The sequence below is a fragment of the Garra rufa genome, chromosome 11, assembly GCF_049309525.1.
Source record: "Garra rufa chromosome 11, GarRuf1.0, whole genome shotgun sequence".
NCBI lineage: Eukaryota > Metazoa > Chordata > Actinopteri > Cypriniformes > Cyprinidae > Garra > Garra rufa.
Genome location: NC_133371.1, coordinates 9,371,631 through 9,396,679, shown reverse-complemented (window position 1 = coordinate 9,396,679; position 25,049 = coordinate 9,371,631). Strand labels below are relative to the sequence as shown.

The 25,049-nt window shown below is 40.9% G+C and overlaps 1 protein-coding gene across 9 annotated transcripts in view; it reads left to right on the top strand.

Annotated features, from left to right (window-relative positions):
• The window catches only part of gramd1bb (GRAM domain containing 1Bb), a 116,791-nt gene that overhangs the window by 21,677 nt on the left and 70,065 nt on the right, over positions 1-25,049 (top strand). For all 9 annotated transcript variants that reach the window (XR_012356965.1, XM_073850046.1, XM_073850051.1 and 6 more), the window contains exon 3: positions 318-344. Coding sequence is in view for 8 of the 9 variants with exons in the window: in XM_073850046.1 (XP_073706147.1) it covers positions 318-344 (27 nt within the window). In the remaining variant the exon portion in view is untranslated. The remainder of the gene's footprint in view (positions 1-317; positions 345-25,049) is intronic.

The following is a 25,049-nucleotide window of genomic DNA, read 5'->3' as shown; positions in this document are numbered from 1 at the left end:
AATAAAATTGCATTACTATAAATAGACTAAAATACAGTTTTCATTGACAAAAAATTGACTAAATGTCATCAGTTTTCGTCGACTAAAACTAGACGAAAATAGTCATGGGTAATTCTGACTAAAATAAGACTAAAATGCTCAGACTTTTAGTCGACTAAAACTTGACTAGACTAAAAAGAATATGAACGTGACTAAAACTAATAAAAACTAAAATGACAGCTTCACACAAAGACTAGACTAAAACTAAAATTAAAATCGGCCGCCAAAAACAACACTACATGCATCTTAAACTGATTTTTTTATTTTTTTTTTCACAGGGCTGACAGCGGGGCAGACAAGTGTAGGTAAGAATCAAGACCACAGGTGGATGTGTGTGTATGTGTATGGAAGATATAGTAAAATTGATCCACATACCACTGCAAACTGCAGGCTGTTATCTTTAAAGTGAGATATCTCGGAGCCCTGCTGTACTTTTGTGAGGTTGAGCCCTGAATACAGTTGCAAGCAACGGAATGTCATTGTTTGTCTTTTTATTGGACAAACAGCTCTGATCACAATGCCTGGGACAAACAGAGCACCATGCTCAGACCAGCATGTCTGGGTCTTCAGCTGTTTCACTTTCTCTTGATTTTGGTATTTGACCTCCAAATAAGAAATACAGAAGGCCAAACATCTGAACTGCAATTGTGGGATTAGAGATAAGCTTCTGTAATTGTCCAGGAGCAGAAGGTAAGTGAAGGCCAAACACAGATTAGTTCTTGTGATGAGTCAGGAGAACTGATGCTTTTTAGTTGTTTGTGTCTTAGCTGTTTGTGTCTTTTGTTGTGTTTGTGAATGAAAATGGTCACATCATCTCTGTAAAACTCTCTTCACAAATTTGTCATTGATGACTGCATTTACGTTGTTTCTGAACAAAGTTTTCTCACTGGAGGTTTTCTACTATAGCTCCTGTAGAAAAGTGCTGCGTGATTCTGATGCTTTTATGTGGTTGAAAATAAAGATGCTTTAAGAAGTACTTCACAAAACTTATGAAGGTATAGAAATATGCCTGAGGCATAAAGTAGGACTTACTGGGATAGTTAACTCAGAAATGAAAATCGTTCCAAACCTGTATTCGTTTATTTCTTATGTTAATTATAAATGAAGATATTTTAAAGAAAGTCAATGTTTCGGAGAATGAACCAAACAGTTGCTTCTGGCTGGTTACTGGTAGCCTTTGAGCCTGGTAGCCTTCCATGTTGTAGAAGTCAGTGGCTACCATCAACTGTTTGTTTACTGGTAGCCATTGACTTCCAAAGTATTTTTTTTCCATGCTGTGGAAGTCAATGGCTGTTTTTGACTGTTTGGTTACGAGTAGCTATTGACTGCCATAGTATTTTTTCCATGCTGTGGAAGTTAATGGCTACCGCCGACTGTTTGGTTGCCAGTAGCTATTGAGTTCTAGAGTATTTTTTCATGCTGTGGAAGTCAATGGCTGTTGTTGACTGTTTGGTTACGAGTAGCCATTGACTTCCATAGTATTTTTTTCCATGCTATGGAAGTCAGTGGCTACCATCAACTGTTTAATTACTGAAAGCCATTGACTTCCATAGTATATATTTTTTTCATGTTGTGGAAGTCTAACTACCCTTAACTATTTGGATACAGTAGCCATTGACTCCCACAGTATTTCTTTCATAATGTGAAAGTCAATGGCTACCATCAACTGTTTGGTTACTGGTAGTCTTTGACTTCCATAGATTTTTTTTTTTTTTTAGCGCTGTGGAAGTGAATAGCTACTGCCGACTGTTTGGTTACCGGTAGCCATTGACTCCCATAGTATTTTTTTTTCATACTGTGAAAGTTTTCTACACTATGGACCAGCTCAATGGCTATCATCAACTGTTTGGTTGCCCATACAGTATCTTCTTTTGTGCTCAACAGAAAAGGAGGTTGTGTAAATGATGACTGAATTTTCATTTTTGGGTGAACTGTCCCTTTAAACTTAAGTTAGTAGGTCTAAAGTCCCTTTTCACATTGGCTATGAGACGGTGATGCATTAAGTTTTTCTGCACAATGTCAAGGCCACCATGATATCTAAGAAGTAAACGTTATGTTATACAGATTAGATTAACTGATTGTGGACAGCACCAGAAGAGATGTAGTGCTGGTTTGTTGTTGTGACCAATCCCTACTTTGATTTGAAGGTCAAATCCTCTGTCCTGATGCTGAACAGAGGCTGGTCTTCTGTCCTGATGTTTTGCTCTTTTCTGAGTGGTCAAGACTGTTGTCTGACCACCACCACATGACAGTTTAACCAGTGACAAGAGGCACAGCCCATCTCTTTTGTTTCATGCCACTGGCCGCCTGTGGATTTAGAAAAGCCTGTAAAACCCGCCACAATGGGCACTGTGTAAAAGTGTGGCTTTAACTCATTGTCTCATGTCAATACAAGATTTAACTGAGCCTTTGGCTCTCTGCAAAGGATAGCTCTCTTGTGTCTCACATTGTTATTTACATGCTGCTGACCTCTTCATTTCTGGCTTCTTTTTGTACATATAATAGTGTAGATCCATAGAAAAAACATCAAATGAGTGACCTTTGATGTTGGAATGTGGTTGAAATAGTTTAAAGAAGTCAGTTTAAAGGGATAGGGCTGCTTCACACTGTCTCTTACTGTACATGAATATGAATGTGTGCTTTAAAATATCCAGCGATCTGTGTATGAAAGCATATGAGTGTTGTGCTCTGAAGAGGGTCAGTCCAGGTGAAGTGTGTGACTCCGGATGAGGACATCAGCCACAGGCTCTCTTTTTCCCTCTGTAGCTGAAGAGGCAGAGCAGCGGAGGAGTGCAAATCCCTCCATCATGGTGTCTCCCAGCCGTGGCCAGAATTAGCCTCAGATTACTCACAGCCACAGCGGTTCTGCCATTTACATAACTCACCCTCTCTCCTCCTCACTATCTACAGCACAACTGAACCTAGCACACTTCAGCATGGCTGTTCTACTAGGGAAACTCAATTTACGAGAGACGAGAAAGGGAATCGTAAGCTGAGAGAGAGATAAGGTGAGGGGAATGCAATGTACACCTTCTTCATTGCTTCTTTTCAATGGTTTCTTCAATGGAAACAAACTTTGAGGTTCTTTGGTGTTTTATGAAAATGCTTTCCTCTTGTTTGGAAATGTTTGCATTGGTTATTGACTATAAATTATATTGCATGATTTTCTTATAGTCTTAATGGTCTTCATGGTTCCATGAAGAACCTTTAACATCTATGAAAACCTTCCATTCCACAAAAGGTTCTTTACAGTGGAAAATGGTCCTTTAGAATGCCCTTTGTACTAAGAGAGAAATAATTCTTTTAAGAAATTATCTTTGAGGAAATGTTCTTTGAGGAGCCCAAAATGGGTCTTTTGCATTGCTGTGAAAACCCCCGTGTGAAGCTTTTAATTTTTTAGGAGTGTTTGTTATCAACTGTTGGGTTGGAGATCGGAAATATTATAATGCGTCATTAATTATCAAGACTATTTTAAGGTATCAAGTACAGACCAACCTCTGCAGAAAATTCCCACACAGACCTTTGCTGGATTTTAGGTTGTTTAGATAAATGTATTGATTACCTCTGAGAACAGATGAAAACTAACGCTCTCCTTGGCTCTTTTTATCACCAGATTGTTTCCTCTGTTTACTTTTCAAAGTTCAAAATAGTTTAGGCCACACTGAAAATTTTTACTAAAAATTTAAGTAAATTACACAAATTACAAACCAATGTATGATTTAATAGGCTAGTTTATACCCAAAAATGAAAATTCTGTCACAATTGTGACCCTGAACCACAAAACCAGTCTTAAGTAGCATGGGTGTATTTGTAGCAATAACCAAAAATACAATGTACAGTCAAACCCGAAATTATTCATACCCCTGGCAAATTCTGACTTAAAGTTACTTTTATTCAAGTTTCAAGTTTTTTTTTTTTTTATTAGAAATGACACAGACGTCTCCCAGAAGATAAGAAGACGATGTACAAGAGGCATCATTGTGGAAAAAATTATTACTCATCTTTTATTTACATTTGAACAAAAAGTGTCATGTCTAAAATTATTCATACACTTCTCAATAACCAATAGAAAAGCCTTTATTGGCTATTACAGCAATCAAACGCTTCCTACAATTGCTGGCCAGTTTTTTGCATGTCTCCACTGGTATTTTTGCCCATTCATCTTTAGCGATGAGCTCCAACTTTTTCAGGTTGGAGGGTCTCCTTGCCATTACCCTGATCTTTAGCTTCCTCCACAGATTCTCAATTGACTCTGGCTGGGCTACTGCAAAATGTTAATGTTTTTGTCTGCTAACCATTTCTTCACCACTTTTGCTGTGTGTTTTGGGTCGTTGTCGTGCTGAAATGTCCACTAGTGCCCAAGGCCAAGTTTCTATGCAGACTGCCTGATGTTGAGAATTTTGATGTATTGCTCCTTTTTCATGGTGCTGTTTAGGTTCCCTGGTCCACCGGCTGAAAAACACCCCCAAAACATTAGGTTGCCACCATCATGTTTGACAGTGGGGATGGTGTTCTTAGGGTTGAAGGCTTCTCCTTTTTTATGCCAAATGAAGGCTACATCATTGTGGCCAAACAATTAATTTTTGTTTCATCTGACCATAAAACAGAAGAACAGTCTTCTTCTTTGTCCAGATGAGCATTTGCAAAGGCCAAGCGGGCTTTTGTACGCCTTATCTGGAAAAGTGGTGTCCTCCTTGTTCTGTGTCTGTGGGAACCCAGCAGTGTGCAGTGTCTGTTGGACAGTCTGCCTTGAGATGTTGGTCAGCAGAGCCCAGATTCATCAGGATGGCCTTGGTGGTGATCCTTGAATTCTTTTTTACCTCTCTCACTATCCTCCCGGCCAGCACAGGTGTCACTTTTGGCTTCCGACCACGTCCTCTGAGTTCCCTTCCCGGAACTCGAACTGCATCATCAACGCTACGGGGAACGCCATTGGCGAGCCTCTCTCTGAACGTAGTCTACAACCAATGAAATGACGGGAGTGACGTCACCGGGGCGGTGACGTAGGCGACCAGGAAGTATAAAGTACGTGCGTTTCAAACCGGCGTCAGCTTTTGTCATTCAGCGAAGCGCTCTCTGTCTGTTTGTCTTGCATATCTGCTGTTTTTTGTGCCAGTTTGCACAGCTTTTGTTTGAGCATATATGTCAACCAAAGGGGGAAAAAAGCATTTATATAGCAAAGCGGTTGAGCAGCCCCACAGAGCGTGTGTTCCTCCTTGCCAACGCTTTATCGTTGGTGGGGATACACACGTTCTGTGTGTGGTCTGCTTGGGAGCGGAGCACGCTCAGTCAGCCCTCGAGGGGGCTGGCTGTCCGCAGTGTGAGCTTCTTCCACTGCGGGTGCTTCGCTCTCGGAGGGCTCTCTTTGAGGAGGGAGCTCTCACCAGCGTTCCTCGCGGGTCTGGCCCCGCTTCCGCTGAGGCGGAGCGCCGGCTGCACTCGTGGGGTTCGCAGCTCGATCTGTTAGAAGGAATGGAGACGGGTGATCCCCTATCTCCCTCCTCACCTAACAGATCGGACGATCTCTTGCTGGATGAGGAAGCCCGCGCTGCGGTTCCTTCCTACCAGGAAGAGGTCTCAACGCTTCTCCTATCTTCCTCCGAGGAGGTTGATGTGGGGAGCGTTGATGATATTGCACAACCGCTCCCCTGGTCCCCACAATACGAGGAGCTTTTGGAAGTGGTGACTCGGGCAGTTGAGAGATTAAATATCAACTGGCCCGCTCAACAATCCTATGAACCGCAGCGAAGCAAACTCGATGAGCGCTTCCTGCGGACAAAGTCACCACTTCAAAGAAGGAGCCTTCCGTTTTTCCTTGACCTCCACACCGAGGTGTCGAAGTCATGGGGAAAACCATTTTCAGCCCGCCTCTTTGTCCCTTCCTCCGACTATTATGGGAATGACGGGGGCTTGAGGAGAGTGGCTATAAGATGATGCCACAGGTCGAACAGATGCTTGCGGGCTATCTGTCACCTGGTTTGGCATCATCATTGAAGGCTCCTTCCTTGCCCACCAAGCCGCTGAGAGTAACATCAGGCTTGCTGGGCAAGGGGTACACGGCAGCAGGTCAGTTCGGTGCATGCTTGCACACAATGTCCATTTTGCAAGCTTACCAGGCCGACCTGCTGAAGGAGTTAGACGACGGTCAGGAGGTAAATGTGTCGGAGATGCACCGCACAGCCGATCTTGCTCTCCGCGCCACCAAGGAGACCGCCCGCGCCGTTGGGCGGTCTATGGCAGCCCTGGTGGCGGCGAAGAGGCACTTGTGGCTGACCCTGTCCAGTATGAAAGACAAGGACAGGGTCCTCCTTATGGACGCTCCGCTTCAGCCTTCTGGTCTGTTCGGTGACTCAGTTAATTTTAATTTTTAAAAATAGAGGTCGTCGACAGGCACCAGGAGGCTAAACAAGCGGCAGCCTTCCAAAAATACCTCCCCCGCCGTGTCTACTCCTCTGGGGCTGCTGGACGGGAGCAGCCCCAACCGTGTGCCAGCTCCTCGTACAGGGAGACCCAAAAGAGGAGTGTTGCGTTCCGTACCCCTCCGGAAAAGCCTAGAGGGCGGGGTCAGCAGCGCTCCAGGGCGGGGACCTCCAAGACGAAGCCCGATCTGAGGGTCGTGCTTCAGTCGAAGAGGTCCTCGGCCAAGTGGCCCTGACAGCTGTGGGTTTGGGCCGATGAGGGTAGCCCCTCTCGGGGTGGAGCGGTGTACACCAAGGTTCTTGGTGCCCGTTCGGCCTCGAGACCCTCAGGAGATCTGTCAGCCAACCCTGCCAGTGTTACAGGGCGCGGCAGTCTCCTGCGAACATTCTCCTCTAGTGTCTCCGCCCGGAAACGTAGCGGAGCTAGAGGGTTCGCCGCCCCTACGGGGGTCCTCAGAGAAGTTAGTTCAGGTGTTCCCTGCCAGCATGCTGTTACAGGGCACCGAATTAATATCTCTGGTAACACCAGAGACCAGCCTCGAGGGGCTGGTTCCCTTAGTAGACTTGGCAGCATGGAAACTACTGCCAAATGTATCTACATGGGTCCTGCGCACTATAGAAAGGGAATATTACATCCAATTTGGCGCCCCGCCGCCGCCTTTCGAAGGGGTCTTTCCTATTTCGGTGAGCCCCGAACAGGGTCTTGTTATGGAGCAAGAGGTAAATTCTCAACTAAGGAAGGAGGCCATCGAGGTGGTCCCTCCTTTACTCAGGGAAGCCGGGTTTTACAGCCGGTACTTCATTGTTCCAAAGAAGGATGGAGGGCTGAGGCCCATATTAGATCTCGGACGGTTGAACCGCTCTATCAAGAAACTGAAGTTCAAGATGTTGACTGTCAGTCAAGTCGTGTCTCAAATCAGGTACGAGGACTGGTTTGTCACGATAGATCTAAAAGACGCTTATTTCACGTTTCCATCCTTCCTCAACACAGGAAGTTCTTGAGGTTTGCTTTCAGGGGCGAAGCTTACCAATACAGAGTTCTTCCTTTTGGCCTAGCCAGCCCAGAATATTTAGCGGTTCAGCATCGAGGTGTTGTTCTCGCTCATATGAAAGAACTAGGGTTGAGGCTCAACGCCAGGAAAAGTGTGCTGTCTACATTACAGAGAACCACTTATCTAGGTGTCGTATGGGATTCGACCACGATGCAGGCACGTATGTCACCTGCTCGGATTGAGTCGATCCTTACTGCAGCCTCTGCGGTCAAGCTAGGCCTGTCACTCACTGTCAAACAGTTCCAGGTACTGTTAGGCCTTATGGCAGCTGCGTCCAACGTGATTCTCTTTGGACTGCTATACATGAGGCCGCTACAGTGGTGGCTCAAAACCAGTTCTCCCCGAGGGGAAACCCATTCCACAAAATCAAGGTCACGCAGCGATGCCTACGTGCCTTAGTCAAAAAAAACCCAAATAACCTTTGGTTTCTGTCTCAGGGCCCGGTGCTGGGAGCTCTTTGTCGCCGCATCACGCTAGCGACAGATGCTTCCCTCACCGGCCGGGGAGCGGTCATGAGTGGCCGCTAGGCCCGTGGCCTGTACCCCCGCCCGGAAATGTGGAGACTATGATTGTGGCCCCTGAGGGGGCACATCTCATAGAGGCTGGTCTCTCAACTGAGGTTGCTGACACCATCCTTCATTCCAGAGCTCCCTCTACAAGGAAACTCTATGGCCTTAAATGGAAGCTGTTCACTGCATGGTGCAATCAGCACCAATTAGACCCAGTTTACTGCCCGATAGGTACAGTTCTGGAGTTCCTGCAGTCTCGCTTTTCCATAGGGCTAGCCCACTCCACCCTGAAGGTGTACGTGGTGGCTTTATCGGCCTACCACGCCCCTCTCGGTGGCCTGTCAGTGGGTAGAAACCCCTTGGTCATATGATTCCTTTGTGGTGAAGCACTCAGGTTGAGGCCTCGAGTGAGAACAAAGGTCCCCACGTGGGACCTCGTTGTGGTCCTTGAAGCCTTAGGCCTCCATTTGAACCTATAGAGGAGATTTCGGACCGCCATCTGACCATTAAGACTGCACTGCTGCTCGCACTTACTTCTCTGAGGAGAGTAGGTGACCTTCAGGCCCTTTCTGTGGCCCCCTCCTGTATTGACTTTGCGCATGGCATGGCCAAAGCCTTTCTCTACCCTAGAGCTGGGTATGTTCCGAAGGTTCCGACAGCAGTACCGCAGCCGGTCGTTCTCCAGGCCTTTTACCCTCCTCCATTTGTGGAGCGCGACCTTCGGAAGTATAACTGTATGTGTCCTGTGCGAGCACTCGTCACATATGTCCACAGAGCTGCCATGTGGCGTAAATCAGAGCAATTGTTGGTTTGTTATGACCCCCCTAAGAGGGGGTGCCCTGCTTCAAAACCTACTATCAGTAGATGGATCATAGATGACATTTCTACTGCTTATGAGTCCTCTGGCCTGCCATCACCCTTGGAGGTCAAGGCTCACTCTACCCGAGGCTTGGCGGCCTCTAAAGCTCTGGCAGCAGGTGTCCCCTTTCAGGACATCTGCAGTGCGGCGGGTTGGTCCTCACTTTTAACATTCGTCAGGTTCTATGAGTTAGACCTGAGAGCCACTCCAGGCTCCACTGTCCTTGAGTGACAGATATATTATTCCTTGTGCGCCTGCGGGCCGAGGCATACTATCTCCCTCTTGGTCTGGCTGGAGAGCAGACAGAAGTGTAGTATTCTATCCTCGTGCGCCTGAGAGCCGAGGTAGACTTATTCCCTCTTGTTCTGGTGGTGACCAGACAAAGGTATATTACTCTATCCTCGTGTGCCTGAGGGCCGAGGAATACTCTCCCGCTGGTTCTAGTATGACTAGACCAAGGATCATTCTCTCCCTCTGGTTCTGGTAGATGACCAGACCAAGGTTTATTCTCTCCCTCTTGTTCTGGCAGGACACCAGACAAAGGAGTATTATGCTCTCCTCGTGTGCCTGAGGGCCGAGGTATACTATCTCCTTCTTGGTCTGGCTGGAGAGCAGACAGAGGTGTATCACTTTCTCCTTGTGTGCCCGAGGGCCGAGGCAGATTCTCCCTCTGGTTCTAGTACAATACTAGACCAAGGATTATTCTCCCTCTTGTTCTGGTATGACTAGACCAAGGATCATTCTCCCTCTCGTTCTGGCAGTTTCCCCAAACAGAGGTGTAATATCACTCGCGTTCTGGCAATTTCCCCAGGCGGAGATCCTTTGGTGCCCTGGACAGGTAAGTATTCTTAGGCACTGCCCTCTTGTTCTGGCGGTTCCCCAGACAGTGATGTACTACCCCTCACATCCTGGTATCCCCAGGAGGGGACCTTGAGTATTCTGGCTTGACCCACCAGACTCAACGCTTTCCTTCCCTCCTAGCAACACAGACACTAGGCAGGGATTTGGAATTTTGGGGGCGTGGGTATCTCGTTCCGCATAGCGTTGATGACGCAGTTCGAGTTCCCGGAAGGGGACGTCTCAGGTTACGAATGTAACCCTGGTTCCCTGAGGGAACAAGACACTTCGTCATGGACCATAATTCCCGCATTCCTGCTGCGCATCGCTTCATTCCTGGAAGCTGACGCCGGTTTGAAACGCACGTGCTTTATACATCCTGGTCGCCTACGTCACCGCCCCGGTGACGTCACTCCCGTCATTTCATTGGTTGTAGACTACGTTCAGAGAGAGGCTCGCCAATGGCGTTCCCCATAGCATTGATGACGCAGTGTCTCGTTCCCTCAGGGAACCAGGGTTACATTCGTAACCTGAGACGATTTTTCACAGTGCGGAACGTCTTGTATTTTTTAATAATACTTTGCACTGTAGCCACTGGAACTTCAAAACATTTAGATATGGTCTTATAGCCCTTTCCTGACTTGTGAGCAGCCACAATGCACAGCCACAGGTCCTCAGCGAGCTTCCTTGTCGTAGCCATGACTGTCCACAAACCAACAGCAGAGAGCTTCTGTTTTTCACCTGTTGAGTTGATTTAAACAGCTGTTCCCAATGAATCAGGGTAATTAGGATGCTTTAGAACAGCTTGGACTGTTTGGAATGGTATAGAACTTTTTCCCATAGACTGTGACAGTTTGCAAAGGTATGAATAATTTGGGACATGCCACTTTTTGTTCAAATGTAAATAAAAGCTGAGAAATATTTTTTTCCACAATGATGCCTCTTGTAAATCGTCTTATTATCTTTTGGTAGAAGCCTGTGTCATTTCCGGTCAATTTCTTTGCACCCTCAGATTTCAGATTTTCAAATAGTTGTATCTCGCCAAATATTGTCCTATCCTAACAAATCATACTTTTAGCTAATACATACATACATACATACATATACATACATAGCTTATTTATTCAGCTCTCACGTGGCATAAGAATCTCAATTTAATAAATTGAACCTTATGACTGGTTTTGTGGTCCAGAGTCACAAATTAAGATATTTTTGATGAAATCCGAGAGCTGTCTGACCCTCCAAAGACAGCAACGCAACTGACTTTTAAGGCTGTTTAAGGCCCAGAAAGGTAGTAAAAACATCATTAAAATAGTCCTTGTGATATTGGTAGTTCACCTGCAAATACTTTTTGTCTGCAAAGAAAACAAAAATAACGACTTTATTCATTTCTTTATTTTTTTTTTCCTGTGTCAGTCTGTGTTGTTCTTGTGAATGCGTGGCGGATTGCGCCTGTAGAATGTCCCCATAAAACATGCAAACCCAACATGTGAGTCTGTGTGTGTATGTGTGCTTTTCTCTGGCAAGATTTATGTTTCCTGTCACTGAGGGATTTCCAAGACTTTGTGGTTCTCTTTTGGGTCATTTGTTAGAGCTGAAGTCAGACCTACTCTCTCTGGTGAAGATTGCTCACCTCTGACTATTATTCACAGCCCAGTAATGACCTACACAAGCTCTCAGCTGAGGACTGTGGGAGATTTATGAACCTCCTCTATTACTTTTAACCCTGTAAAGCCAGCTGTATCATGTTTGATACACAAATATCTAAATCCTCTAAATTATTAAAGCAATCAAAACCTTGCTAAAAATCCTGTTGGACACAATCTAATACATGCCTTGTGTCATCTGATTGATTGTTTTTTTAGCAAGTGAATCGCCTTTTAGTATACAGTGCCTTGCGAAAGTATTCATACCTCATGTTTTTCAGTGGCAAAGACTGAAGGACTCATCAGAGAGGAAGAAAAGCTTAATGCACCAAAACAAATGTCTGCCAGACCCCATCCAAGCTGACAGAGCTTGAGAGATAAAGAGGGGAGAAGAATGGCAGATAATTGCCAAATGTTGATGTGCAAAGCTTTTCGCATCATACTTAAAAAGACTTGAGGCTGTAAAGGTGCTTCAGCTAAGTACTGAGCTAAGGGTATGAATACTTATGGAATGTACTCATTTCAGTTTTTTATTTTTAATAAATTTACGAAGTTGTGACAATTCTGTTTTTACTTTGTCATTGTGGTGTATGGAGTGTAGATTGATGTTGAAAAAAGTAATGTAAAACACTTTAACATAAGGCAGCAATGTAACAAAACGTAAAAAATGAAGGGGTATGAATACTTTCGCAAGGTATTGTATTTGAAAAAATGTCCCTCTTCAGGTTAAATGCCGCAGCACAATACTGTGGATCTTAGATAATGAAGAACATATTAAATGTTTTTTACAGCCATGTTCTGGTGAAGCATGTCATGCCCTCTCATTACTGCGGTTCATCATCTTGTTTCTCTTTCATTATGGCTTTTGCTGCGGTCTGCTTTTTTGCACATTATCACAGTTCAGTTCCTCTCACGTCGGTCTGAGACGCAATTTGTTGGTAATGAAATGCAGTCTCAGTAGAGGGAAAAACTGAGGGTTAGCTGGATCCTGAGTAAGTGGATTTGACACCAGTGATTTTAGGGTCGCCAAGAGATTCATTATGGCTGATGCTGAGTCTCAAACAGTAGAGCATGGTACCTTTAACACCAAGTTTGGGGGTTGGATTCCCAGGGAAAGCAGGAACTGATAACATATAAATTTGTGCCACCCTGTTAAAAAAAAATACAGCATATGCTGATTAGGTAGGTTTTGATGCTGGTCAGGTAGGTTTTGATGCTGGATTAAGCTGGTCTTTTGCTGGTTTATGCTGGTCCCTTGCTGGTTTATGCTGGCCCTTTTACTGGTTTATGCTGGTCCTTGACCAGCACACGACCAGCTAAGTACCAGCATAAACCAGCATCAAAACATACCTAACCAGCATATGCTGTTTTTTTTTCACCAGGGACACAGTATACTGTAAGTCACTTTGCATAGAAATGTCTGCCTAATGCATAAATGTGAATTATGAAGCTAATATTAATTTAGTAGAAGGATGTGTAAAATAACCACTTATTCATATGATAAAAAACTGCAAATTCTTTGGAAGACAGGAGGACAGTTAAAGTCAAAAGTTTACATACACCTTGCAGAATCTTCAAAATGTTAATTATTTTACCAAAATAAGAGATTATACAAAATGACTGACCTGAGTAAGATATTTCTCATAAAAGATATGATATACATTATAGTCCACAAGAGAAAATAATAGTTGAATTTACAAAAATTACCCGGTTCAAAAGTTTACATACACTTGATTCTTAATACTGTTTTTACCTAAATGATCCACAGCTCTGTGTGTATGTTTTTTGTTTTGTTTTTGTTTTTCTCATTAATAGTGAGTCCCTTGTTCATGCTGAACAGTTAAACTGCCCGTTGTTCTTTAGAAAATCCTTTAGGTCCCACAAATTCTGTGTTTTTTCAGCATTTTTGTGCATTTGAACTCTTTCCAACAATGACTGTATGACTTTAAGATCCATCTTTTCACACTGAGGACAACTGAAGGACAACAATTACAAAAGGTTCAAACACTCACTGATGCTTCAGAATTAAACACAATGCATTAAGAAGATCAGGGTAAATTTGACTTATTTTGTCTTCTGTAGCTTCTGAAGGGCAGTAATAAATGAAAAAAAGAAGGAATAGTACACATCTTCACTGCGTTCAAAAGTTTTCACCCCCAGCTCTTTGATGCATTGTTTTTCCTTCTGAAGCATCAGTGAGCGTTTGAACCTTCTGTAATAGTTGCATATGAGTCCCTCAGTTGTACTCAGTGTGAAAAGATGGATCTCAAAATCATACAGTCATTGTTGGAAAGGGTTCAAATACACAAAAATGCTGGAAAACCAAATAATTTGTTGGACCTGATGAATTTTTCTGAAGAACAGCGGGCAGTTTAACTGTTCAGGATGAACAAGGCACTCATAACCAACTATCACTAAACAAAAAAACAAAAAACAACCGCATATTGCTGTGAACTGCTTTTCAAACTATACCTACCCAGCCTATCAGCACAGTTATTTATTTCACATGCAGCATCTTAAAGGCACAGAGGCAAAAAAAAAACTGTTTTAACCTCAGGATCAGGATTTCTCTGACTCTCTCTCCCTTGATAACACCATGTAGCATGTTATTTATAAAGTTTGGCTGAGGCAGGCACATCTCTCAACCCTTTCACAAACACCTCAGGCTGAGAACAGAATGAGGGAGTCGCTCTTACACGGATTGAGCCGCATTTGAGAGCAGCTCGACTCAATCCCTCTCATAACAGGCAGCATTAGCGGGTGTGAGAGGATTGTTGTGAATTGTGAATGGAAAAGATGGAAGCCTCTTGAGAGCAGCCGTCAGCTCGCAGCAGCAAATCTCTGCAATGGCAGCGAAGCCCAATTACAGTGACATAAGTCAGAGCGCGTATGCGTTTGAGAGGAGAACACTAGTGATGAATGTGAGCATGTTCTGCTCGTCTGTGACTCAAGGTACATGTGGGTGCTGAAGAGCTCTGTTCCTGTGATTCATTCTCAGTGAGGTCACTGAAAGACACCTGACACATGCTCTGCTTCTCCCCGCGTGTTGCCCACCAATTCTGTCTGCGTTTTGCAGGTCAAACAAAGAGATATAATATTGAGACTGTGCAGATAGGCCGGATAGTGACTATGATGTTCAGTTCTTTGCTGATTCTAATGCCAAGCGGTAAAATGTTAGGTCAAATGCTCTCTTCTCCTGATGGCTTCATCCATGTGTCTCATCCATAATTTCCTATTTGCTGTGTGAAATTTAGATTTTGCTCACAAACTTGTGAGCGTGTTTGGGAGGAGTGAAACTTACATAAGTGGACTGAACAGTCAGATGCTTTCTCAATAGAATGTGTGTCAAATCACTTCCTCCTGAAGTTGCTATCAGTCTCAAATATGTTATTTCAACTTTTTTTAAGCATTTGACCCCAAGAGTGTTCCCCCTTTATGTCATTCATCAACAATAATAAACATTTTCTAATTTAAAAATTGTATTGAATTTGTATTAAATATATTAGAGTTACTTTAAATATTTAAGGAGTTCTGTGCATTTAGTTATTTATATATTTATAGGGACAATTCATAATAAGGGGATTAAATTATTTTCAAAATTATATAGTTAATTACATACATAAATAATTACTAACTATATAATATAATAATAATAATAATAATGATAATAATAGTAAAAGTATGTAAGTAATAATAATTATATACTAATTAATTTATTTATTCATTCATTCATTTTTATCATTATCTTTTGGCTGATTTAAAAAAAAGAAGAAAGAACGCAAGTCATTATACAATGATATAAAAAATACATTTATACAAAAATGCAGTTTCTTTTTAAAAAAGTTATTTAAATATTTTCTAAATTATATCATTTTGAATATTTGACCCTCCATAACAAAAAAAAAAGAATTTAATGGAAACATAAAAAATAATTTGAACAATTGTTTTTCTTTATATGCTATAATGAATGAATAAATAAATAAAATAGACAATTGGTAATTAATGTTTCATGTTTCAAAATAAATAAAAATGAGATAATTGGTAATTAAACTAATATATTTATAACTATAATTTTCTGTATTTGACCATCCATAATAATAAAAAAAAAAGAATTTAATGGAAACATGAAAATTAAATTTTATTTATACGTATATGACAAATAAATAAATTTAAATAAAAATAAATTTACTAAATGATTGTATTGTTATGGATGGATAAATTACTCCAAATTATATAATTTACTAAATATTTAAAAACATTTTACACACAATTTGTACAAGGGCATTTCATAATAAATGTATTATAACAGCCTTAAATAAAAATATATATTTATAGAGTGTGTATATATATAACTATAATTTTTATTTAAAGTATTTAACCCTCCATAATAAAAAAAAATTAATGGCAACATGAAAAATTAATCTGAACAAATGTTTATATATATACACGGTATAACATATATTATACCTCAGTAACAGCACACAAATAGTTTGACTTGATGTAATTCTTCCTTTTGTTACCCATGTGCACCACCAGAGGGCACTTTTTGCATGTTTGACCTCTCCCATTCAGTGCAGTTTGGTCATTTTCAGACACACACTGGTGTTACACAGACTCGGGAACATGATGTACCTGTCGCACATGATATAATCACAGGAAACATGACGTCACAGATCCTCCAGTGTGTGTGTTCATTACCACTGATGAGTGAGTGACAAAAATCAGCTCAGAATAGCCTTTCACCACACACAGCCGCTTGTTGTCATGATATAATCAGCCTCTGCATGAGTCCTTGAAGTGGCTGTCATGGGGCCGGGGATGCAAGTACTTTCGGGGCCCATTAGTCTCTATGGAAACTCACCATGCTGTCAAAAAACAAGATTCATATATGGTCTCTCATTTCTTTGAATGTCATAAATATATTTTAACTGACAAAATGAAGTTTCTTATGGAGTTAATTTTTATTTTTATAGCTGAGAGACAAAAATGAGTGTCAGTTAAATTCACAGTTTGGCAATTTTGTCTTGTCGAAAGAGTTTCTAATGAAGTTTTAATACAGCTTTTATATACTGGCTGTAATTTGATTCAGTCTCCTGTGTCTGTGCGAGTATGAGAGCATCTGTTCATGTGTTAGACGAAGCACAGCCTCTTTTACAAGTTTATGTTTCAATACAGCAGTCACTTTAACCTTGTGAATGTAAATGAACGCAACACGTTAGACAGACAATGATGAGAGGAGGAGAGCACTGACATGAGGAGGCGAGGAAGAGGAGGAGGAGGGCTGATTCACAGACCGAGCACAGTCACTGAGGTTTAAAATGCATTATGTTTGGAAACAAATAGCAACTCAAGCTGGGGAAGGAAAATGAGAGTACTTTGTTACTTTGGTTTAGGGATGTGCCAGTGTTAAAAGGATAGCTTACCCAAAAATTAATATTCTGTCAATAATTACTCACCCTCATGTCGTTTCAAACCTTTGTTCATCTTTGGAACACAAATTAAGATATTTTTGATTAAACCCAAGACCTTTCTGACCCTGCATAGACAGCAATGCAGCTACCATGTTCAAAACACAGAAAGGTAGTAAAGACATTGTTAAAATAGTCCATGTAACATCAGTGGTTCAATAATGACTTATTCGACAATTTTTTCTCTTCCATATCAGTCTCTGCCTCCCGCATTCATGAGAGTACCATGACGCATCCAAGCACATTTAAGCAAATATGCAAAAAGACATGATGTAGCAAGCCTTTTTTGCAAATACACATAATTTACCATAGAAATATGTTTTGTAGCGTTTATGACTGTTATAGCGCCAGCTGTGGTCCAATCCCATTAAAACACTCATGTGCTCACTAGGTTTTGTGAAGTTTTGAGTTTTCTTTTAGGCTTTATAGGATTTGGGGTAAATTCGGACAGGTCCCTTTTCTAAACGACCCCGTTATAGCTTCCCAAAGGGTGAATTTCTAAACATTTTTGATGGTTATTAACCTCAAGAGTTCAGAGAATTTTACTGCATTGTACTCCATTGTTTCTTTCCAAAACCTAGAACTAATTCACAAAAGTGAGTTTTTTACATCTTCTCAATCATTTAACTAATGGTTTGATTGACAGCAGTGGTTCTAGAAGCAAAATCATCTTGAATGAGGAGTTCTATGGTATGACATTAATATCATGCATATGTGCGAAAAACCACGCAGCGTACAATATTTACACCCTTGAAAACACAATATTGCCCCCCACTGGCCAATTTCTTTCAAATTTCTCTCAGACCTTTGCGGCCAGAGTCAAACAGGCCCACCGAGTTTCGTTCCGATCAACCTCCGTTAACCATGTCTAACAGGTGCTCAAACTTTGTTGGCCAATCGCAGCCATGTTTTTTTTTTTTTTTTTTTTTTTGAGATGTGCAAATTTCCTTATAAAGGCTAGTGGCACTTTGGACTAAGACCGTGCTCAGCGATTTTCATGTTGATAGGACAAATGGTTGCATAGGTATAGCCATTTTTATGTTTTTTCCCTCTTCTAGAGCCACCAAGTAGCCAAGCTCCACGGTTTTTGTCCTGCAACCTCAGATTGAGCTCATACAAGTGTTCTGAGTTTGATGAACATATCTCATTCCATTCAGGAGTTATAGGCATTAAAAAAAAAGTGGCCATGCCCCTTTCAAACGTTTTGCCATCCCTTTGCGATGGTGAGTCAAAAGTTTTTTTTGATAATTATTTATATTCGCTCTCCCGAGAGTCTTTCAAGTAGGTTTTGCAAAAAATCCAAAATACCGAAAATTTCGCTGGGCTCACAATCGAATCTGAGGCAATCTGAGGTTTTGTCTGCCACGAGCCAAGGATTCCAAGTACATAAGACACTTGAGCCTGCGACTGACGCTTGAGGAATTATGAGCAATTTCGTACTTTTGATCGCCGTGGTGCCCTCATTAGGCCAATTGAGGCAAGCCTTGGTGACTTGGTGACGAAGTATGTGAATCTTTGCTTTTAATATCTGGTGTGACCCCTTTTGCTGCAGAAACTGAAGGTAAAGTTTCTTGTAAATGCTGATCAGTCCTGCACAATAACATGTAGGAGTTTTAGCCCATTCCTTAAACTCTGTGATGTTGGTGGGTTTCCTCCTATGAACTGCTTGCTTAGGACCTTCCACAACATTTTAATTGGATTAAGATCTGGACTTTGACTCGGCCATTCCAAAACATTAACTTTGCTCTCCTTTAAACATTCTTTGGTAGAATGACTTGTGTGCTTGGGATTGTTGTCTTGCTGCATGACCCACATTCACTTGAGACTCTCTCTTGAGATGTCCTGATGTTTTCCTCAAGAGTTTGCTGGTATAAATCAGAATGGATTGTTCAATCAATGATAGCATGATACTACCACCACCATGTTTCACAGATGGATTAAGATTGTTCTTTTCTCCAATTATAATAGCTTCTCATTTAAACCAATACGTTTTATTTTGGTTTCATCCATCCATTAAACCTTTCTCCAACAGTCCTCTGGCTTGTCCACATGATCTTTAGCAAGCAATTTTCTTCACGATTGGTTGCTCAGTGTTCTGCTGGTGGTGGGCTCATGAACATTAACATTAGCCAATGTGAGAAAGGCCTTTAGTTGCTTAGAAGTTACCCTGGGAACTTTTGCAACCTCGCAGACTATTGCAAGTTCTGCTTTGGAGTGATCTTTCTTGGTTCACCACTTTTCAGGAAGGTAACAGTGGTCTTGGATTTCCTCCATTTGTACACAATCTGTCTGACCATGGATTTGTGGAGTCCAAACTCTTCAGAAATGGCTTTGTAACCTTTGATGATGCCTGATGAGCAATATTAACTCTTTTTCCGAGGTCCTCAGTAATCTCCTTTGTTCGTGACATGATTCACTTCCACAAACATGATAAGACTTTGATAGATCCCTGTTCTTTGAATAAAACAGGTCACATACTGACATTTGATAGTTATTGCACTGAATGAAAACAAATCTGCACAGATGGACCCTAATTTCACCTTTAAATTAACTGCTAATCCAAGAGATTCACATACTTTTGCAATGCACAGATATGTAACACTGGATAATTTTTTTTTTTTCAATAAATAAATGACAAAGAAAATATTTTTCTCTTACTTGTTGGATTGGGTTCTCTATGTCGACTTTCAGGACTTATGAAAATCTGATGATGTTTTGGTTTACATTTATGCAGAAAATTCAAAACTTTCAAACAGCACTGTACTGACTGATCAGTTAAAAGAGCTTTCTTCCCCCAGCTGTTTTATCATCTGCCAATTAGAACCCCTTAGCAAAACCGCTCAATTTGAGGCATCAGTCATGAAGTGTAAGCTCAAATCTCTTAGAATGAGCAGTACCAATAGTAATCTAAATTTGTAGCAAGAGCTGTAATGAATTCTGCTTGTAGTGCCATTTGAGTAAACTGAGATCCTGGAATCCGTCTCTGCTCTCTGAGCTGCTGGAGCTCCCACTGATGTTGAAATGCCACACAGACACACAGCTGCTCGAAAGGCCACAGACACTCACTCATCCTGCATATCTCTCTCGCATCACTCTTTCACAAATGTGCTGTCTGGTCTTCTGCCTTATGTGGTCAGAATGTGTTAATGAGTGCTGCCACCGATTGGCTGTTAAGCAGAATAATAAATATTGTTGTTGCTAATTCACCTTTAGCCCACTCAGCTGTGTACACACGTCCACACGGGGATTTTCCATAAGGATTACTGAGCTAGAGAAAGAAATAGAGCAGTTTGTATGTGTGTTTTACCGAAGGCGGGATTACCGCATACCACCACACATCCTTACTCTGACACTGAACTGGTGTGACAGTCACCCGGTCAGCTGACGGCGAACACTCATCTCTCATTGGCTGCAACTGATCAACCTATACAGCTCTAAAAATAATCCACAATGGTTCCTCAGGCTGGGTGTGTCCAAAAAGAGAGTGACGGGATGAGAGACCCAGACAGACAGAGAGAGAGGGAGGGAGGGAATGGAAGTTGCACAAATTAAGTTTTTTTTTTTTTTTTTTTTTTTTTTTAAGTGCCCTATTTTTTGTTGTCTTGAATGTTTTACATCGCCATTGCTTTCATATGAGAGGCTTCAGTGAAAGTGGAGGACTGATGCGATCCAGCATATTGCATTGCAAACGTTTATCTAAGATGAATCAAGAGAAATGCTTCTTTTCAATGTAATACATTAAACATACACCTTGCAGAATCTGCAAAATATTAAGTATTTACCAAAATTAGAAGGATCATACAAGATGCATGTTTTTTTTTTTTTTTTAGTACTGACCTGAATAAAATATTTCACATAAAAGATGTTTAGTCCACAAGATAAAATAAATTGTTAAATTGTATTTAAAAAAAGTTTGAAAGTTTACATATGCTTGATTCTTAATATTGTGTGTTTTTTTTTGTTTGTTTGTTTGTGATAGTTGTTTATGCATCCCTTGTTTGCCCTGAAGTTAAACAACCTGCTGTTCTTCAGAAATAATCCTTTAGGTCCTACAAATTGCATTTTTGTGTATTTGAACCCTTTCCAACAACAACAGAGGGACTCATATGCAACTATTACAGAAGGTTCAAATGCTCACTAATGCTCCAGAAGGAAAAACAATGCCAGGGGGTGAAAATATTTTTGAACAGATTGAATACATTTTTCTTATTTTTCCTAAATATCATATTTTTTTCATTTACTACTGCCCTTCGGGAGCTCAAATTCAAAAATTTTCACCTTAATGCATTGTGTTTTCTTATGAAGCATCAATGAGCATTTGAACCCTCTGTAATAGTTGCAATGAGTCCCTCAGTTGTCCTCAGTGTGAAAAGATGGATCTCAAAATCATACAGTTATTGTTAAAAAGGGTTCAAATACACAAAATTGCTGAAAAACCCTGTAATGCAGTGTCTCATTGCATTGTGTTACTGTAGTGTGTATGTTTGCTGTACTCATACTGTGAGGAGCTGTCCAATCAGCACCACTCCACTCACTACTGCAGTAGACTACAGCCTACACATATTTACATTAGTTTCTGATCATACTTAAGATACTGTATGTACATGATAAATACACTGCCATCTACCACTTGGACAATTGTATGCCTCTTTAAGTCTGTGTATATTAATGTGTGTATGGTTTGTTTGTCATTTATTTACTTGAGACCACAATACTCCAGACAACCATAAACTGATTCATGTTAGTGGACATTTGAGTGTTCCATCATGCCGTGTTTCCCCTCAGATCCCTTCGGTTTCCCAGAATTCTCATTTTTTGTTTGTCAGATGGCTCTTGTTACTATGCAATGCCATTATACAGTAGGTGTATTCATTAGTGTGTGTGTGTGAGTGTGGGTTTTGTGTGTGAGTTGTGGGAATTTTCCAGGAAAGAGTGCGACTTGTGGAGTATGTGTTAAGCTCATCCTGAGAACTGTGTAATAAACACAAGTGGCAAGCTGTGCATCTGCAGCGATAACCAGCAGAGCCTGTATCTGTCAACACACTTCTGTGAAACTCACCACAATGAAAATACATGAATGTCATTGACGTAAATCAGTGTTGTTTTATTTATATTTGAATTGCATTTTATTTTTATATTTCTTGTTTTCTTTTTAATATATTTTGAGTAATTCTGTTACATTTTTGACATTTGTATTCATTTTTGTTTAGCTGCCTGTTTAAATATTTATAGTATGATATATAATATAGTTTTAATTAATTTTAAACGTTTAAACTTTTTTTTCCAACATTTCAACATTTTTTTTAAGTTTTGTACCTAAATGTATACAGGATTTAGTTTAATTCAGTTTTATTTCATTTACTGAAAAGTATTTTTTAGCATTTTAGTTTTAGTTAATTACAAAGCTGATCGGGTTTCATAAAGAGCTTATCAATATTTTTATCTATATTATTATTCTATTTATTTTATAGCGTTTTTTTAAGGTTAATTATTACAGTTGAGGTCAAAAGTTTACATTCACCTTGCAGAATCTGCAATTATGCATTAAGAGCCAGGGGTGAAAACTTTTGAACAGAATGAAGATATGTACATTTTTCTTATTTTGCCAAAATATAATTTTTTTTTTTAATTTAGTACTGCCCTTCAGAAGCTACAGAAGATACTTAAATGTTTCCCAGATAACAAAATAATGTCAAGTTTTCACCCCTGGATCTTAATGCATTGTGTTTCCTTTAGAAGCATCAGTGAGTGTTTAAACCTTCTGTAATGGTTGCATGTGAGTCCCTCAGTTGTCCTCAGTGTGAAAAGATGGATCTCAAAATCATACAGTCATTGTTGGCAAGTGTTTAAATACACAACAATGCTGAAAAACCAAAGACTTTGTGGGTTCTGAAGGTTTTTTATGAAGAGCAGCAGGCAGTTAAACTGTTGAGGACAAACAAAGGACTCATGAACAATTATCACAAAAAAAAAAAAAAAACAGCTGTGAATCATTCAGGTAACAACACAGTATTACGAATCAAATATATGTAAACTTTTGAACGGTTATTTTTATAAATTCAACTATTATATGTAAATGTCTTCCTTGTGAAATATCTTATTCAGATCAGTACTAAATAAAAAATAACATGCTTTTTATATGATCCCTCTTATTTTGGTAAAATAATTAACATTTTGCAGATTCTGCAAGGTGGATGTAAACTTTTGACCTCAACTGTATTTATATACGATTTGATTCTTATTTTGTGATTTACATCACATTTCAAAAACATATTACAAAGATGAAGTCTCTCTTTAGAGCAGGTGCTCTTTATAGCACTGCTGCTGCAGCCATTAAAGCAACAGTTTTGTAACCATGTCAAACGGTTTTGTTCTATAAATTCCAAGACAATTAGTGTCAGGCTTCAGATTTATGCTGTAAACAATGTTTCCAGCTCAACTTGATGTTTGCGCTGGCCAGGATAGCTTGTGCAGTTAAATTTCATATATTATTTAGCCTACGTTGATTTATCTGCCCGCCAGCCGCTGGAGCTGTGTTTAGGGTCTCTATATTTCTTTTAAATGCATCTGATCAGTGTCAGGTGGACATGACAGCCTAATTATACAGCCCTCACTTCAGATTAATTGGTCAGCTGGCTGTGCAGACAAACCCACGGCTAGTTGATCCTGAAAGCATGTATTTTTGCACATCTCTAGCGGACATGTGCTGCGTGAACAGCTGCCGTGTGCGTGATAGGTCAGAGCACTGTTGTGCCAGTCTCTTCTGTTTTGCTCTTGCATTTAGATTTCTCACCCATGAAAGATAAAGCAGAGTGGATTTAAGCTACAGAGCCTTGCGAAAGTATTCATACACCTTCATTTTTTTCACGTTTTGTTATGTTGCTGGCTTTTGTTAAACTGTTTTATTTTACTTTTTTTTTATTACTTTTTTCCATATCAATCTTCACTCCATGCACCATAATGACAAAGCAAAAACAGAATTGTCACAGCTTCGTAAATTTGTTACAAGAAAATTAGTATATTGCATAAGCATTCATCTCAGAACTTAGTTGAAGCATTTTTACAGTCTCAAGTTTTTTGGGGTTTGATGCAACAAGATTTGCACATCAACATTTGGAAAATATCTGCCTTTCTTTACCTCACCTCTTCACCTCTGAAGCTCTGTCAGCTTGGATGGGATCTAGCAGACATTTTCAGGTTTCTCCAAAAATGTTTGATTGGGTTCAAGCCCAGGCTCTGGCTGGGCCACTCAAAGACATTCACACAGTTGTCTATAAGCCACTCTTGCTGTGTGCTTAGGGTCATTGTCCTGTTGGAAGGTGAACCTTCTGCCCAGTCTGAGGTTCTGAATGCTCTGGACTGGGTTTTCATTAATGCTATCTTATTGTTTTGGTGCATTGAGCTTTTCGTCTGACTCCCTCAGTCCCTGCCAATGAAAACCAGCCCCACAGCATGAGGCTGCTACCAGTACACTTTACTTTTGGGATGGCCCTCTGCAGGTGATGAGCAGTGCCTGGTTTCCTTCAAACATGATGCTTGGAATTGAGGCTCATCAGACCAGAAATCTTGTTTCTCACAGTCTGAGGGTCCTTTAGGTGATTTTTTGCAAACTCCAAGTGTGTTTTCATGTGTCTTCACTGAGGAAAGAATTAAGTCTTGCCACATCACCATAAAGCTCAGATCAGTGGGGTGTTGCAAAGATGTTTGTCCTTCTGTAAGTTTCACCCATCTCTATATATGATCATGAAGCTCAACTAGAGTGACCATAAGGTTCTTGGTCACCTCTCTAGCCAAAGCACTTCTCCATCAATTGCTCAGTTTGGCCAGGAGGCCAGCTCTAGGAAGAGTCCTAGTTGTTCTAAACTTCTTCCATTGTGGATAATGGAGGCTACATGCTTCTGTGAACCTTTAATGCAGCAGATTTTTTCTGCACTCTTCCCCAGATGTCTGGCTGAAAAAAAAACAGCATATGCTGGTTAGGTAGGTTTTGGTGCTGGGATGCTGGTTTTAGCTGGTTTATGCTGGTCCTTTGCTGGTTTATGATGGTCCTTTGCTAGTCCTTTGCTGGTTTATGCTGGTCCTTGACCAGCAACATGACCAGCATAAACCAGCAAAGGACCAGCATTAACCAGCAAAGGACCAGCATAAACCAGCTAAAACCAGCATCCCAGCATCAAAACATACCTAACCAGCATATGCTGTTTGTTTTTTTTCAGCAGG